General features: G+C 44.0%; 1 protein-coding gene across 3 annotated transcripts in view; it reads right to left on the reverse strand.

Annotated features, from left to right (window-relative positions):
• Positions 1–1,406: 1,406 nt before the first annotated feature.
• Positions 1,407–15,903, reverse strand: part of LOC125453817 (lactase/phlorizin hydrolase-like) — a 60,932-nt gene continuing 46,435 nt past the window's right edge. For all 3 annotated transcript variants that reach the window (XM_048533799.2, XM_059647430.1, XM_048533800.2), the window contains one exon: positions 1,407–3,326. In XM_048533799.2, the coding sequence (XP_048389756.1) occupies positions 3,067–3,326 (260 nt within the window). In that variant the 3' untranslated portion in view covers positions 1,407–3,066. The remainder of the gene's footprint in view (positions 3,327–15,903) is intronic.

Consider the following 15,903-nt stretch of genomic DNA (forward strand, 5'->3'; position numbering starts at 1 on the left):
TATTCCTGGAACCAGTTCATAAGTTAAATATTTTACAGAAATACTAAATTTAAAGTATCGTTTAGACTCTGGTTAATGGACTTACTACAAGTAATTATGCTCCTACGTGCACGTTAACAATTATGAGCAATTGGCATATAACTCTACTAACTGAAACTCTAATCTCAATTTGCCCTCATTCTTCTGGACTACAGTAAATATAATCCTGAATGACTCGACCTCAAGTCGTCCTGCCATCCCAGGAATCAGCCTCGTAAACTCTCACTGCACACCCTGTATCAGAAGAACTTTCTCAGTTAAGGAGACCAAAACTGCGCACACTGTTCCAGGTGTAATATCATCAAGGCCCTGTATAACTATGACAAGAGATCCCTGCTCCTGTACTTAAATCCTCTCGCTATGAAGGTCAATGCACAATTTGCCACCTTGACTGCCTGCTGCATCTGCATGCTTGCCTTCAGCAACTGGTGTATGAGGGCACCTGTGTCTCATTTTACATTTATAGCCATCACATGATAATCAGTGTTTTGGTTTTTACCACCAAAATGGATAACTTCACATTTGTCCACATTATGTTGCATCTGCTGTGTACTTGGCCACTCATTCAATTTGTCCAACTCATGCTGAAGCAACTCTGTAACCACCTCAGGTCCCTGAGGCAGTCCTGAGCCTGGTAACATTACAACGAAACGTGAATACCTGTTTCTTTCATAACTTGATGTTCTTCTGAATCATTCCTGTCACAGTATGTCATCCTATGCAATGATTAGGAGCAAGTGTCGATTTTATTTGTACTTTCTTCAAGTCTTAGAAAATTCAGCTGTGAATAACTGCGGGTACCTGTCTTTTCTGAATTGGGGAATATGTCAAGTTTGCAATCTACATAGACTCTGAAAGTAAGTACTTAGCAGAGTTTGCACATGAGCAGAGACAGCAGTTTCTGCCCTGGCTTGCAATGTGGCAACATTGCTGATCTGTGAAATGGCCCTGGTAAACACCTCACAGTAACACCTTGAACTTAGCTTCCTCTTTGAACGGTGTTTAAGTGCTGTCTAGTTTTTTGGAGATTCATGTTAGTGCCTGTAGATACCCTTTTTTCCCTCTACTGTCTTATTAATCCTTAATGAAGGTTGTATTCCAGTTTACATGCAATTTAATTCTCCAGGAACTTCCTAAAATTATTTCACTTTGTGGCATAAACTAAGTGAGTGAACAATTCTGTAATGACACTGAGATGGACGGCAGATCCAAAACCGCTTTTCCACCTTTACATTTAGAACACAGTAAAATTAAAACTTTCAAAGTCCCTCAAAATTGACCTTAACCAGACTTTCTGAATGACCAATCCCCGACTCTGAATAATCCATTCTCGACACCAGGATTGTAGCTTAAACAGAAAACTTTGCAATTTATTTGCAATACAGTAACTTCAGCAGAACAAAATTAAATAACAAAATAATCTAATTCCATGCCTATGGTTTAAAATGCAATATCATTTGTTTTGAGCCCCATTCACACGTAAGAGACAAATAAACAGATATGGGATAAACAAAATAACACAACTGGTCTTAGAGCTGGATGAACACAGCAGGCCAAAGACTGGTCAGGTTGCTTTAGTGGTTTTCATGAAGTGCCATTCCACTGGTATATTTGATTGACATTGTCAAAAAAATCAACCAAGAAACAATTGTGGCTACTTTTGTTTAGCACACTCACAGGAAGACAGTAATACTTGTTATGTTTCTATTCTCTGAACTTCTAATAGTTGATAACAGCAAGGTTAGGAAGAGAGTTTTCAAATCTTCATGCTGCAGCATTAATTGCCAAATTCCTTTTAAGAGAAAACACAGTCTAAAACACTGGCTTCTCCCTTCTTCCCATGATATCCCATTTACCATTTAACATCTGCCATCTGCTTGAGCAGAAGGCCTTTTTCAGACTTGCTGGAGCCAATTCCCAGCTACTGGCCTCATTAAAGACCAAAATACTTTGTCTAGTCAAATACATTGCTCTTCCCCAGTCTTGAAGCATCTATGGAATCTTTTTGATGAAGAATTAACCCGCAATTGACTTCCAGGCCTCGCCTGACTTGTCTCTCTCTCATTCTTTATTTAACACTATTTAATTTGCCAACAACATTCCATTGGTCATTTTCAGTTATCAGTTCGCAGTTCCAAACCAAAATTGACATGAATAAAATTAAAATAATGAAAAATCATCAAGGGTTCTAACAATTCCCAAATTCCCTTCTAGATGTTTGCTAAAGGTTTTGAATCAACATTTGGGAAAGGGAATAATCTTTATCTATCAAAACATTATCTTGAAACCTTCTATTAAATCACGCCTTAACCAAACCTCCTGTGAGGAAACGCATTTAAATTTCCTAACTCCACAGGAATAAATACCCTAATTTTTTTTTTGAAGTGTAGTGCCCAGCATTATCCACAGTGTTCCAGCTGGAGCAAACCAGATTCCTAAAGTTCTAACTTCATCCCTTTGACTGTCTATCACTGTCTGTGTTTACAAACCCAATTTAATAATTATTTTAATAAATACCTATCAACTATCAGCTTTAATCATTTCAGTGTACAGACACCAAGATGCCCCTGTTCAGTTGTGAAACATTACCTTCTCAAGCAAATAGGAAAGTTAATAGATTCTGTTATCTGACTGTCAATTAAAAATCATCCTTTTTTCAAATCCATATTTATAGTAATTGGAAAGTGTTCAAAGAAAATTAACATAAAATATTGGTTAATGGACCTATTAATTTTCTCTTGTGCTTCTCCTCTCCTGGACACACCTACTTAATTTGATATTTTGGCAATCTGCATGTTGATCACAGTAAAAACATACAAAACCAATAAGTTGAAGGTAATTGAAAAATCAAATAGTATGAAATTTATCTGGAATTTCTGAGGATTTTCCCAGTCTTTTAGTTTTTTTTCGCAGAAACTTTATTGAAGCAATATAAACATCTGTGTCTCAGATTTTTGTCGATGCTGTGCAGAAACTATGCTTGGTGAATTAGAGTTTCCGCTTACATCCCCTTCACTCTATCGTAATTCAAAAGTTAGTGTTATGAGCTAACGATAACTCATTTGTGCATGAATGTGATTTAGATATATTTGCTTTACTTGTTTTCCAAATTTTATATGAAAAGAGAGCCAACAACACAACAGCAACCAGTAAAATGGCAAACAAAGTATATAAAACACTTGTGGCATTCACAGTAGATATCTGTAATCCCAGAAAATGAACCTTTCCAGTGTTTGTTGGTGTGGTTGTTGGTAGGGATTTGGCTGATGAGGGTTTCACAGTGGTAGCTGGAAAATCAAGCAGATAGTTAGTGAAAGAATATTCCATAAGTTGCTACTTATCAACATGAAGAATGTTGCATTTCTCTACTTACAATTATTAACATTGTTAGTTTTTTTTAAAAAAATTCAGACATAGTTGGCGAAAGAGGTGGGTTAGTCTTCCAAATCACCTGCTCTAACCTTGGTAGAAACCCCAGAAAATAGAATAATCAGCTGTTTATGTGGTTCCTATAGTTCTTCCATTATGTTGTTCACTGGGGAACCCCAGCTGGACATCCTACCCAAGTTTCAGAACTTCTGCATTTATTTCTCTGATGTAACCAGAGTGATTATGTGGTTCTAATTAAATTGATATGCCTCATCACAAGGTGATACTGTGATACTGGCCTGTTGCATGTATGCATTTGATTCCAAAGATTTCATTAAACATAGGATATATGTATAAAAACTGAAATAACTGGATGCTGGAAATCAGATGCAAAAACAGAAATGGCTGGAAAAGCTCAACGGATCTGGCAGCATCTGAAATCAGAGTTTACATTTCAGCCCAGTTCTGAGGAAGGGTCAGTAGATCCAAAATGTTCACTCTGATTTCTGTCCACAGATGCTGCCTGACCTGCTGAGCTTTTCAAATCATTTCTGTTTTTGTTATAGGATATATGTATTATTGACTGATAATGTTTTCCTGTAACCAGTGAAAAGAATAAATTAATTAGTAAATCACAAAGGAAATATAAATTGTAGCTGCAACTGTTAATCTCATGAACCCGAACGTACGTGAAATTATCATATTGAAGACGATATCTGTGACATAGTGCCAGAAAAATAAATCTGAGCTGCTAAATATTGATAAACATTCAACTGATTCATTGAATGAGTGAGTCTAGCCCAATGCTCCTCAAATACATTTTAATGCTATCTGCACAACTGGACACAGAGTGCAACCCTGTAATAAATAATGGATATAATGAAGATTAAGACAATCTTTACTAATCGATCCTGCAAAATGTTTGTAATCTAATGGAGTTGGTCCCTAAATTCAGAGAGCTGTTCCACAGACTAATCAAGCAACAGCCTGGCATTGTTATACTCTCAGAATGAAATCTGTCAGTCAACATCCAATAGTAGATTGGATTCATCTGACAAATTAATACAAAAGAAGTAACTAAAATCCTTATGATGACAAAATCTTGTTGCAATCATGATGCTATTGTCCACTACTTGTAAAATTACTGTGAGGGCACAAATTGACACTTCTAGCTAGCTAAAGCTGGGTATTTTTATGGTGCTGTGGGCCATTATCAAGAGGAGAATTATGCCCATCACCATTAAAGCAGGAGACAAACTCTGCATCAATACAAAGTGCAGAATGGCATTCCAGGAACCACATCAGACAAGCATTAGAATGAGGTGGAAACCAAGGTAAGCTATAACAAATGGCTACATTTATGCTAAACACTAAGTGCAGAAATTGATAGAGGCAGAGGTAAATTGTCCTGCAGCCAAAACAATCAGGATAGTCCTGTAGCTTTTGCACCAGCCAGATGAAGATAGTGGTGAACAAAATGACAACTATCAGGAAGAAGAGACTTCAGGAACCTCCTCACCTTCAACCTTGGTAGAATCCTGAAAGTGCAAATTTCTTTAAAGTTGATAAGTAAGTCATCCGACTCAGTGTTTTCCTGAATACTCATCCTTAGATACTGGGGTTAAGCCAATATAGTTCATTCCATGTGATGTTCACCAGTGCTGAGTACACTGGGCACAAGCAAAGGGTATCGACCCTAACAAGATTTTAATTGAAGTGATAAAGATCAGCTGAAGACTTAGCAACTCCACAACTAAGGATAGCTATGTTTGCAAGATCAGGAGAGGAAGAATCTGCTCTCCTCTTTCAACCATTGTGGCTGGCCACAACAATGACTGAAGTTTTTCTGGCATGAAGTAATAGCCTTCTAAAGAAAATGCAGTTTACTCAATGTCAACTGCATCAATAAGGAGTGAATTACAAGATACTTGTGTGAGAAAGGAAGAGTAATTATTTGCTAAATCAGAAAAAAAGTGACATCAAACCTACACACCACAAGCACAGAATTTTTGAAAAATAACATCCAGTAGAAAAGGAAGACTTTTAGAGTATTCTTAAGATGTAAAGATTTTAACCTAAGGCCACAGTTGGTTATTTGATGTTTTGAATCCTCAAGCAGTGGTAACTATTTCAGAACTCTGAGCTCTCAGTGTCTGGCTGTTTCTCTGAATTATTTTAGTGACCGGATGCTTTGTCCTTCAAAAGGGAAAGACAGCCAAAACTTTCTCCAGTGCTGCAGTCATAAATCATCTCCCTTCTTCTGCCAGAAAATAGCTTTGTGAAAGAAAATTTGTTTTGCGCAAGCCATTTGCAAAAAGCCATGTTTCTAGCGAGTTTTGAGAAGATTTTAGCTCAGGTTGAGTTTCTGGATGTGAGTTTGCTCGCTGAGCTGGAAGGTTAGTTTTCAGACGTTTAGTCACCATTCGAGGTAACATCTTCATCGGAGGCTCACTGATGATGTTACCTAGAATGGTGACGAAACATCTGAAAACTAACCTTATAGCTCAGCGAGCAAACTTACATCCAGTTATGTTTCTTTATGTTTGCTAATTGTAAGTGAGTTTCATCTCTGGCGTGCAAAAAGATATAGACGAAAATAGATGACGGTTCATAGAACATAGAACTTTACAGCACAGTACAGGCCCTTCGGCCTTCGATGTTGTGCCGACCTCTCATACCAACCTAAAGCCCATCTAACCTACACTATTCCATGTACATCCATATGCTTATTCCTTCGCATCCCTGACTGGGTTGCCTGGTTACAAGGTCTTTCGATATAATGTTGATTTTAGTTCAAACTGTCTTTGTATATCTTACACTGGTTTCATCAACCTACGGTTAGGAAATTGCTGTGGCCATTTTAAGTCAGTATTATTATAGTATTTTATCCTTTCCAAAACAATTTCAGACCCAGGTGTTAAAATTAAACAATGAAATTTTTAAAAATCTGTTTTCGATATTTTAGGATTGTCATGACACCACCTTGCCGTGAAAAATGGAAGCAAACAGCACTTCTCCTTGTTTATGGTGAATGTTGTAATATAAAGTCAGAATGAAACACATAAATTGGAACGTTCACTCTCCATTCTATCCTGGGTTCAAAACCTGTTTTGGGAATGGCAGCCAGAATGATTCCCTGGGCTGCGCTTCCTGTCCCAGTTTTAACCCTTCACTGTCCAGTTTCATAATTCAGGCACTTTTCCAACTTGATTTCTAGAAAGTTAGTTGATAGTACTCTGACACTTGCTGTCAAAAGTGATTGAGATTGCCTCTGTCACTCAACTTTATATTAACCCATTAAGTAGGTAACTCTTTTAAACTGAGATAACATGGTGTGAAGCTGGATGAACACAGTGGGCCAAGCAGCAGCAGAGGAGCAGGAATGCTTGACGTTTCGGGCCAGGACCCTTCTTCAGAAATGGGGGAGGGGAAGGGGATTCTGAAATAAATAGGGAGACAGGGACAGGCGGATAGAAGATGGATAAAGGAGAAGATAGGGTGAGAGGAGACAGACAGGTTAAAGAGGCGGAGTTAGAACCATTGAAAGTGAATGTAGGTGGGGTGTTAGAGGGGATAGGTCAGTCCAGGGAGGATGGACAGGTCAAGGATGTGGTATGAGGTTAGTGGGTAGGAGATGGGGGTGGGTATTGAGGTGGGAGGAATGGTTAGGGAGGCGGGGACTAGCTGGACTGGTTTTGGCGTTTGGTCAGGAGGGGAGATTTTGAAGCTTGTGAAGTCCACATTGATACCCTTGGGCTGCAGGGTTCCAAGCAAAATATGAGATGCTGTGTTTACAACTTTCGGGTGGCGTCACTGTGGCAATGCAGGAGGCCCAGGATGGGCATGTCGTCCATGGAGACCGGGTGGAATTGAAATGGCTCGCGACTGGGAGGTCTGGTTGTTTGTTGCGAACAGAGCGTAGGTGTTCCTCAAAGCGGTCCCCAAGCCTCTGTTTGGTTTCCCCACTGTAGAGGAGGCCACAACGGGAACAGCAGATACAGTATATCACATTGACAGATGTGCAGGTGAACATCTGTTTGATGTGAAAAGTCTTCCTCGGGCCTGGGATGGGGGTGAGGCGGGAGGTGTAGGGGCAGGTGTAGCACTTGCTTCGGTTGCAGGGGAAAGCGCTGGGGGTGGTGGGGCTGGAGGGGAGTGTGGAGCGGACAAGGGTGTCACGGAGAGAGTGGTCCCTTGGAAAGCACAAAAGGGCGGGGAGGGGAAAACGTCTTTGGTGGTGGGGTCGGATTGTAGATGGTGGAAATGGAGGATGATGCGTTGGATTTGGAGGTTGGTCGGGTGGTACATGAGGACGAGGGGGATTCTGTTTTGGTTATTATTGCGAATAGGGGGTGTGAGGGATGAGTTGCAGGAATTGCAGGAGACATGGCCGAGGGCATTTTTGATCACCGTGGAGGGGAAGTTGCGGTTTTTGAAAAAAGAGGACATCTGGGATGTTCGGGAGTGGAATGCCTCATCTCGGGAGCAGATGCTGCGGAGGCGAAGGAATTGGGAATGGGGATGGCCTTTTTACAGGAAGATGGTTGAGAGGAGGAATATTGTAGGTAGTTGTGGGATCGGTAGGCTTAAAATGGATATTGGGTTTCCAGGTGGATGCCAGAGATGGAGACAGAGAGGTCCAGGAAGGAGAGAGAGGCGTCAGAGATGGTCCAGGTAAACCTAAGGTTGGGGTGATAGGTGTTGGTGAAGAGGATGAACTGTTTGAGCTCCTTGTGGGAGCACGAGGCAGTGCTGATACAGTCATCAATGTAACGGAGGAAGAGATGGGGGATAGGGCCAGTGTAGGTGCGGAAGAGGGATTGTTCCACGTACCCTACAAAGGGACAGGCGTAGTGTGGGCCCATGCGGGTACCCATGGCCAACCCCTTTGCCTGTAGGAAGTGGGAGGAATTAAAGGAGAAGTTGTTGAGGGTGAGGACGAGTTTGGATAAGCGGATGAGCGTGTCAGTGGAGGGGGACTGATTGTGTCTGCGGGACAGGAAGAAGCGGAGGGCCTTTAGGCCATCTGCATGAGAAATGCAGGTGTATAGGGTCTGGATGTCCAGAGTAAAATGAGGCGTTGGGGACCAGGGAATTGGAAGTTCTAGAGGAGGTGGAGAGCGTGGGTGGTGTCACGGACATAGATAGGTAAATACTGGACCAAGGGGGAGAAAATGTAATCCAGATAGGTAGATAACAAAGTGTGGAGCTGCATGACCACAGCAGGCCAAGCAGCATCTTAGGGGCACAAAAGCCAATGTTTTGGGCCTAGACCCTTCATCAGAAAAGTGGAAATGAGTTTGGTGGGGCAGGAGCAGGCAGAGACAATGGGTCGACCAGGGCAGTCAGGTTTGTGGATTTTGGGAAGGAGATAGAAGCAGGCAGTGCGGAGTTGGGGAATGATGAGGTTAGATGCTATGGGTGGGAGATCACCTAAGGTGATGAGGTTGTGGATGGTTTGGGAGATGATGGTTTGGTGCTCAGGGGTGGGTTCATGATCCAGGGGACGGTAGGAGGAGGTGTTGGAGAGTTGGTGCCTGGCCTCGGTGATGTAGAGGTCAATGCACCATACTACCACTGCACCTCCCTTGTCTGCGGGTTTAATGATGAGGTCAGGATTGGAGTGGAGGGAGCAGAGGGCTGGACGTTCTACGGGGGAGAGGTTGGAGGTGGTGAGGGGTGGAGAGGTTGAGCCGATCGCTGTCTCGACGACAATTAGAGATGAAGAGGTCGAGGGAGGGTAGGAGGCTTTGAGGTGGTTTCCAGGAGGAGGGGGTGTGTTGGAGGTGGGCAAAGGGGTCACTGGAGGGAGGGTTAGGTTCATGATTGTAGAAATAAGCACGGAGGCGGAGGCAGTGGGAAAACTGCCCAATATTCAGATGAGAGTAATACTCATCAATGTGTGGATGGAGGGGGACAAAATGCCATCCCCTATTCCCAATTCCTTCGCCTCCGCAGCATCTGATCCCGAGATGAGGCATTCCACTCCCGAACATCCCAGATGTCCTCTTTTTTCAAAAACTGCAACATTCCCCCCACAGTGATCAAAAATGCCCTCGACCGTGTCTCCTGCATTTCCTGCAACTCATCCCTCACACCCCCTATTTGCAATAATAACCAAAACAGAAGCCCCCCTCATCCTCATGTACCACCCGACCAACCTCCAAGTCCAATACATCATCCTCCGACATTTCCTCCATCTGCAATCCGACCCCACCACCAAAGACATTTTCCCCTCCCCACCCTTATGTGCTTTCCAGAGGGATCACTCTCTCCATGACTTCCCTGTCTGCTCCACACTCCCCTCCAGCCCCACCACTCCCAGCACTTTTCCCTGCAACCGAAGCAAGTGCTACACCTGCCCCTTTACCTCCCCCCTCACTCCCCATCCCAGACCCTAGGAAGACTTTTCACATCAAACAGATGTTCACCTGTACATCTGTCAATGTGATATACAGTATCTGCTGTTCCTGTTGTGGCCTCCTCTACATCGGGGGAACCAAACAGAGGCTTGGGGACCACTTTGCAAAACACCTATGCTCTGTTCGCAACAAGCAACTACACCTCCCAGTCGCGAACCATTTCAATTCCACCCCCCACCACTCCTCGGATGACATGTCCATCCTGGGCCTCCTGCAGTGCCACAATGACGTCACCCGAAAGGTGCAGGAACAGCATTTCATATTTTGCTTGGGAACCCTGAAGCCCAAGGGTATCAATGTGGACTTCACAAGCTTCAAATCTATCCCTGCCCCTGGCCACATGCCAAAAACAGCCCAGTTAGTCCCTGCTTCCCTAACCATTCCTCCCACCTCAAGCCGCATCCCCATCCCCTACCCACTAACCTCATACCGCGCCCCCTGACCTGTCCGTCCTCCCTGGACTGACCGATCCCCCTCCAACTCCCCACCTACACTCATCTTCACTAGCTCTAACCCGGCCTCTTTGACCTGTCTGTCTCCTGTCACCCTATCTTGTCCTTTATCCATCTTCTATCCGCCTCCCCCGTCTCCCTATTTAATTCAGAATGCCCTTCCCCTCCCCCATTCTGAAGAAGGGTCTCGACCCAAAACGTCAAGCTTTCCTGCTCCTCTGATGCTGCCTGGCTTGCTGTGTTCATCCAGCCTCACACCATGTTATCTCAAATTCTCCAGCATCGGCAGTTCCTACTATCTCTGTTACTCTTTTAAACTCACTGATAACTCCCTGGTGGTTTCCACCAGCAGTATCTGCTGTGAGGTATGTTTTCTTTTCTTTCCCTTTAGGTCAGATTGGGTTTTGCCCTCAGCAGTTCCACTTCCCTGGAATACTACTATTATCAGATGAATGTTCAGCTGCTGATATACTTTCCTGTGCTCCTCCACTCAGTGAAGCCTCACCTTCATTTTCTCCAAGAACTCTTCTGGTTCCCCCCTTTAATATTTTTCATGAAAATTTCTGCTGACCACATATCTAGCTCTGCTTGGTTACGTTTCGGCAGTTTTCCTGGCCTTATCTTGCCTTTTATTGCCATTAGCTACAATGGGATTTTTTTAATCCTTGAGGACCCTTTCTGGTACTGTGACCTGGATTTCTGCTATGTTTAATTTGTTATCCATCTTGAACTACTTCAACACTTCTATGCCCTCTGTGGGGTTTCTGAACCACTCTTGGTTACTAGAGTCTCAACTGCATCCCACCGTCTTTCTTTGAGCTTCTTTTTGAGGCATTGATCTTACTGTTGGCAAGGTCATTCTGAAATGTTAAAGGGTGAATATTCTGCTGACAAGTAAGAAATTAGGTGCTAAGCTGCGCCGTGGGTGCCTCTGTCTTGCAGACAAAATGTGGTAGTCTAATTATACTCTGCTCTCTGTAAATGTTGAACTAAAGCTAAAAAGATGAGGAACTGTCTAGAGCGGCGATTGAGAATTGAGGAACTGTCTAGTTGTGCACCTTGTTTTTGGGCAGCTGACCTTTGCTTCTAAAGTTAGGTGATTAAGTCATGCACTATCACTGTTGCTAGGCATATGACTATGGGGAAGTAAAAAGTTGTATCTTGCGTACATGACTGACTGTGACGTAAAATCCTATATAAAGGGAAGACGGTTCCCTTATCGGGGGGGCATAACTGCAAAACGCTACATATTGCGTGAAATTTGTAGAGTGATCCTCCACATTTGTAAGCGCTTACTTAAATAAATGCTACTGCAAGTTATCTGTGTGTTGGTGCTGTACATTTGTTTCAAACGTAAATGTTAGGTGAAAAGAACTCAAAAGGACAATTTGGCGAAGAGGATGTGATCCCAATACATACAGAGCTCGTAGGAGGACTGAGTAAGTGTCTTGTGCCGGTGACGTGACACATGTGGGCCCACAAGGTAAGATTTGCCTTGAACTTTCTCCATTAACCTAGCATTCGGTCAACCCCTTGTCCCAGTGGTCTCTGTATTGATGGGATCTCAGCATGAATAATACGCTTAGACATTAACAGAGCTTAAGTCTGGGAGGTTCAAGTCCCCCAGTGACTGGGGTTCGAGTGCCCAGGTCAGGGTTAGGAATTTGGAGGTTAGAGTCCACCTGTATTAGTGGGGTTAGAGTTCCCAGGTCGGGGGGTAACTGGAAAATCTGGGAGGTTAGAGTCCTCCGGTGGCCAGGGTTAGAGTCCCTAGGTCAGGTCAAATTAACTAAGTCCGGGGGATGTTAGTATAAGATTGGTAAAGTAGAATAAATGTTCGGCCATACGTATAGGATCGTTACAGTGTCTGCCTGTCTCAACCACCCTGCCTTAGACCGCCTGTTAAGAGGGGAAATCCCACACATGAAGGTCATGACCCTGAAGTGGGTGTGGAGACTTAAGACACTGGATTTTAAAAAAACACAAAGGAGGGGGTTTTAAGGATGGGACAAACCTTGGATAAATCTGACACTGGAGCTCCCCTACATTGAATGTGCCGAGCTATTCCTGAGGATGAGGAGTGGTTCTGACATCTGTCAGCATGCCTTAATAAAAAAACTAGGGAATGATATTTGGCCACTAGGAGGAACTTGGGATGTAGACAAATGTACAAAGGCAGAAGAAGCAATTTGGAAACGCAATGCGGGGACTAAATGGAAAACTTTAATATCCATGTGGAGAAAGACTGCTGAGGAAATAACGAATAAATCTAAACAGGCCAGCTGGGAGAATAATGCACGTCGGAGAGGGATTAGAGTATGTGATCATGAGGGAAACCCGAAGTCGTGGGAATGTTGAAGCAGCAGTGTGAGGATTATGATTTGAGTAAAGCAGGACAGGAAAGATTGAGAAAGGAGAGGCAAAATAAGGAATCAGAATTTAAGTGTCAAGCTGGTTTATCATGTGGAAAAAAATCGGAGGTACCTCCTGACATGTCTGGTCCGCCCATGTTATTCCAGGATAATGACACAGATGAGCAAGAGGAGGATTGGCGAGTGTCACCCAGTGCCCCACCATCACAACCACACCAACCTATATACCCTAACCCTACTGTCAGTGCTCCTCCACCTCAGCCTCAGTCCCAGGGCTGGCAGCCCTTACTCCCACCCTATTCTCTGCCACCTTCCACACTCCCATACCAAATGGGAAGAGGAAAGGGTTCCCGTAAATGCAGACAGAGACGGTTTCCTAATCGAACCGTCCCTGACCCATATCCCCGATAGGCAGCCCAGGCCACTACACAGGTCTACACTCCATGGAAACCCTAAGAGATGTGCTTAATTATGTCTCAATCCCCAAACCGAAAGATGAGGTCTGGGCCACCCCGCCCAACGCAGGGATGCTTCAATTGTGGTAATCGGGACCACTGGAAGCGGGACTGCCCGCAGAATCAATTTCAAGGAAAGCCCCTTGGGAAAAGACAACCTTTTTCCACCAGTAATCCCTTTTTGGCATGACTAGCTCCTCTTTCAAATTTTCCAGAGACCCTGAAGATGAACCAATAATGCATTTGACTGACAAAGGACAGGAAGTCCCCGTTACGATTGATACTGGAGCCACAGCATTAACACTTGACCCTTCTTGTGTGCGTCAGCACGGATTTAAGCTCTCCCCCGCCTCCATGTACCTTAGTGGTCTAACCGGGCAGGAGAAGCAATACCCCCTGACAGAACCACTGATTGTCCAATTTGGCCTCATATCTGTATAGCTCCTGATTTAGGGATTAATCTAGCCGGAAGAGATTTTTTGTGTTCCCTTTAGGTTGAAAACCTTTGCCTTAACGAAGGCATCACTATAAAGAATGAGGCCTTCAAGAGGCAATTTTGGACCCACCGTTCGCCCCTATATTGGACGGTTCTACCATTGTCCAATGTGTTGATGACTTGCTCCTAGCTAGTCCTTCAGAATCTGCTAACATTGCTGATACTAACCATCTCTTGAACGCTCTCCACACTTGGCGATATGTTATACCAGCCACTAAGGTTAAGCGCACCCAGCAACAAGTAAAGTTTCTGGAAACTCTGTACAGCGCTTCCGATAGACAGTTGATCCCTGAGCACATTACACCTATCTTAATGACATCTTTGACTTCAAATCCCAAGCAAATGCATGCCTTTTTAGGCTTAGTTAACTACTGTTGACAGTGCCTCCTGAACATAACATTCCTCACCAAACAGTTAACCCCTTTGGCCTCAGGCATTGCCCCAAATACTTTCTCCCTATCAGATGAACAACAGTTAGCCTTCACGGAATTAAAAAAGCCCCTTGCCAGTGCACCAGCGCTCGGACGATCCTTGTATGATAGGCCATTCCAGTTATATGCCAGTATCTTGGAGGACTGTGCAACTACTGTCTTGACCCAAGCCCATGGGGATCACAAAAGGCCGGTGGCAAACTACTCAACCCGCCTTGACCCGGTAGCCATGGGACTCTCACCCTGCTCGCAAATTCTCCCCGCTATTTACTCTCTTGTAACCGCTGCTTCCAATATTACACTCCAACAAGCCCTGACTATCTATTTGTCACATGCTATTGTAGCCCTCCTGACTTCCCATCAGACCCAACATCTTACACAGGCATGCCTGAGCCATTATGAGGTAGCTCTCCTTAATAATCCCCTTCTGAATGTCTCTTCCTGTTTGACTGTAAACCCGGTGACCTTCTTGAGTAGCCCACCCGAGGGACTTCAGGAACACCCCCCCATGATTGCTTCTTGCGCAATCATTTCCTATCCTCCCCTCGAACAGACCTTTCAGATGCCCAATTACCAACACCAGATCTCATATTCTTCGTGGATGATAGCTCTTCATTATCAGCTTTAGGAGTTCGCCTGTCAGGCTATGCTATTGTGGGCCACACGACCACCTTAGAATCCGCCACTTTCGATCCTCCCGTGTCCGCCCAAAAAGCAGAACTTTTTGCCTTAACACGAGCCTTTATCTTAGCCACTGGGAAGTCAGCTAATATATATACTGACTCGCGATATGCCTTTGGTGTGGCCCCTGATTTTGGCTAGCTTTCATCCCAACGAGGGTTCCTCACCTCCTCGGGATCGCCCATTCAGAACTCACTGTATGCCCCAAACCTTCTCAAAGCCATCCTCCTCCCCAAGCAATTGGCCATAATCAAGTGTCCTGCACACGTACTGGACGATACAGGTGTCAGTAAGGGCACCGCTAGAGCTGATCAAGCTGCGAAAAACGCTGCAACAGCTTGCAAATCTATTGTGTCCTCTATGAACCGGCAGGCCCTAAATCATTCACCTGCCTTGAAAACAACGAGCATACCAAGGCATTGTCACGGTGCAGTGTTTACGATGGGACGCCCCTGACTCAGAAAAATGAATATGGAAGACACATGGGTGTTCGCGCTCTGCGTCAAAAGGCTTCTGGATCACTCCAGTTGGCCAAGTGTGTATACCTGATGCTTTGTTACGAATGCTTATTGACTGTCTTCATACTGATACCCACCTTGGCATGGAGGGAATGAGTAATATCATGCTACGTACCTGGTGGCACCCTCGACTGGCTGAGGCAGCCCAAATGAGTGTGCAGTCACGTCGAACATGCCAGAAAAATAATGCTGGTCAAGGAGTGTGGTGTGTAACAGGGAAAACCTCCTTGCCAGGTGGTCCATTTGAGTGCATTCAGCTTGATTTTACTGAATTGCCGTGTGTACTTTGCTTTAAGTATTGACTTGTTATCGTTGATGCATTTAGTAGATGGATTGAGGCCTTTCCAACCACTAATTATAAAGCCTCGACAGTGGTAAAATCACTACTAACAGAATTCATACCAAGGTTCGGGGTGCCTCGACAGATTAGTTCAGACAATGGCCCCCACTTTGTAGGGAAGATCAACAGAGAACAGAGTATAATTAGATTATCACATTTTGTCTGGAAAACAGAGGCACCCACAGCAGCTTAACACCTAATTTCTTACATGTCAGCAGAACAAATATTCACCCTTAACATTTAAATTCCACAATAAAATATTAATCCTTCCATCAGCAAGCTTCTGACTTATGGCAGTAGGCACCGCCATTCTCTTTCCTATAAGCAC

This window comes from Stegostoma tigrinum, chromosome 7 (genome assembly GCF_030684315.1).
Source record: "Stegostoma tigrinum isolate sSteTig4 chromosome 7, sSteTig4.hap1, whole genome shotgun sequence".
Lineage (NCBI taxonomy): Eukaryota > Metazoa > Chordata > Chondrichthyes > Orectolobiformes > Stegostomatidae > Stegostoma > Stegostoma tigrinum.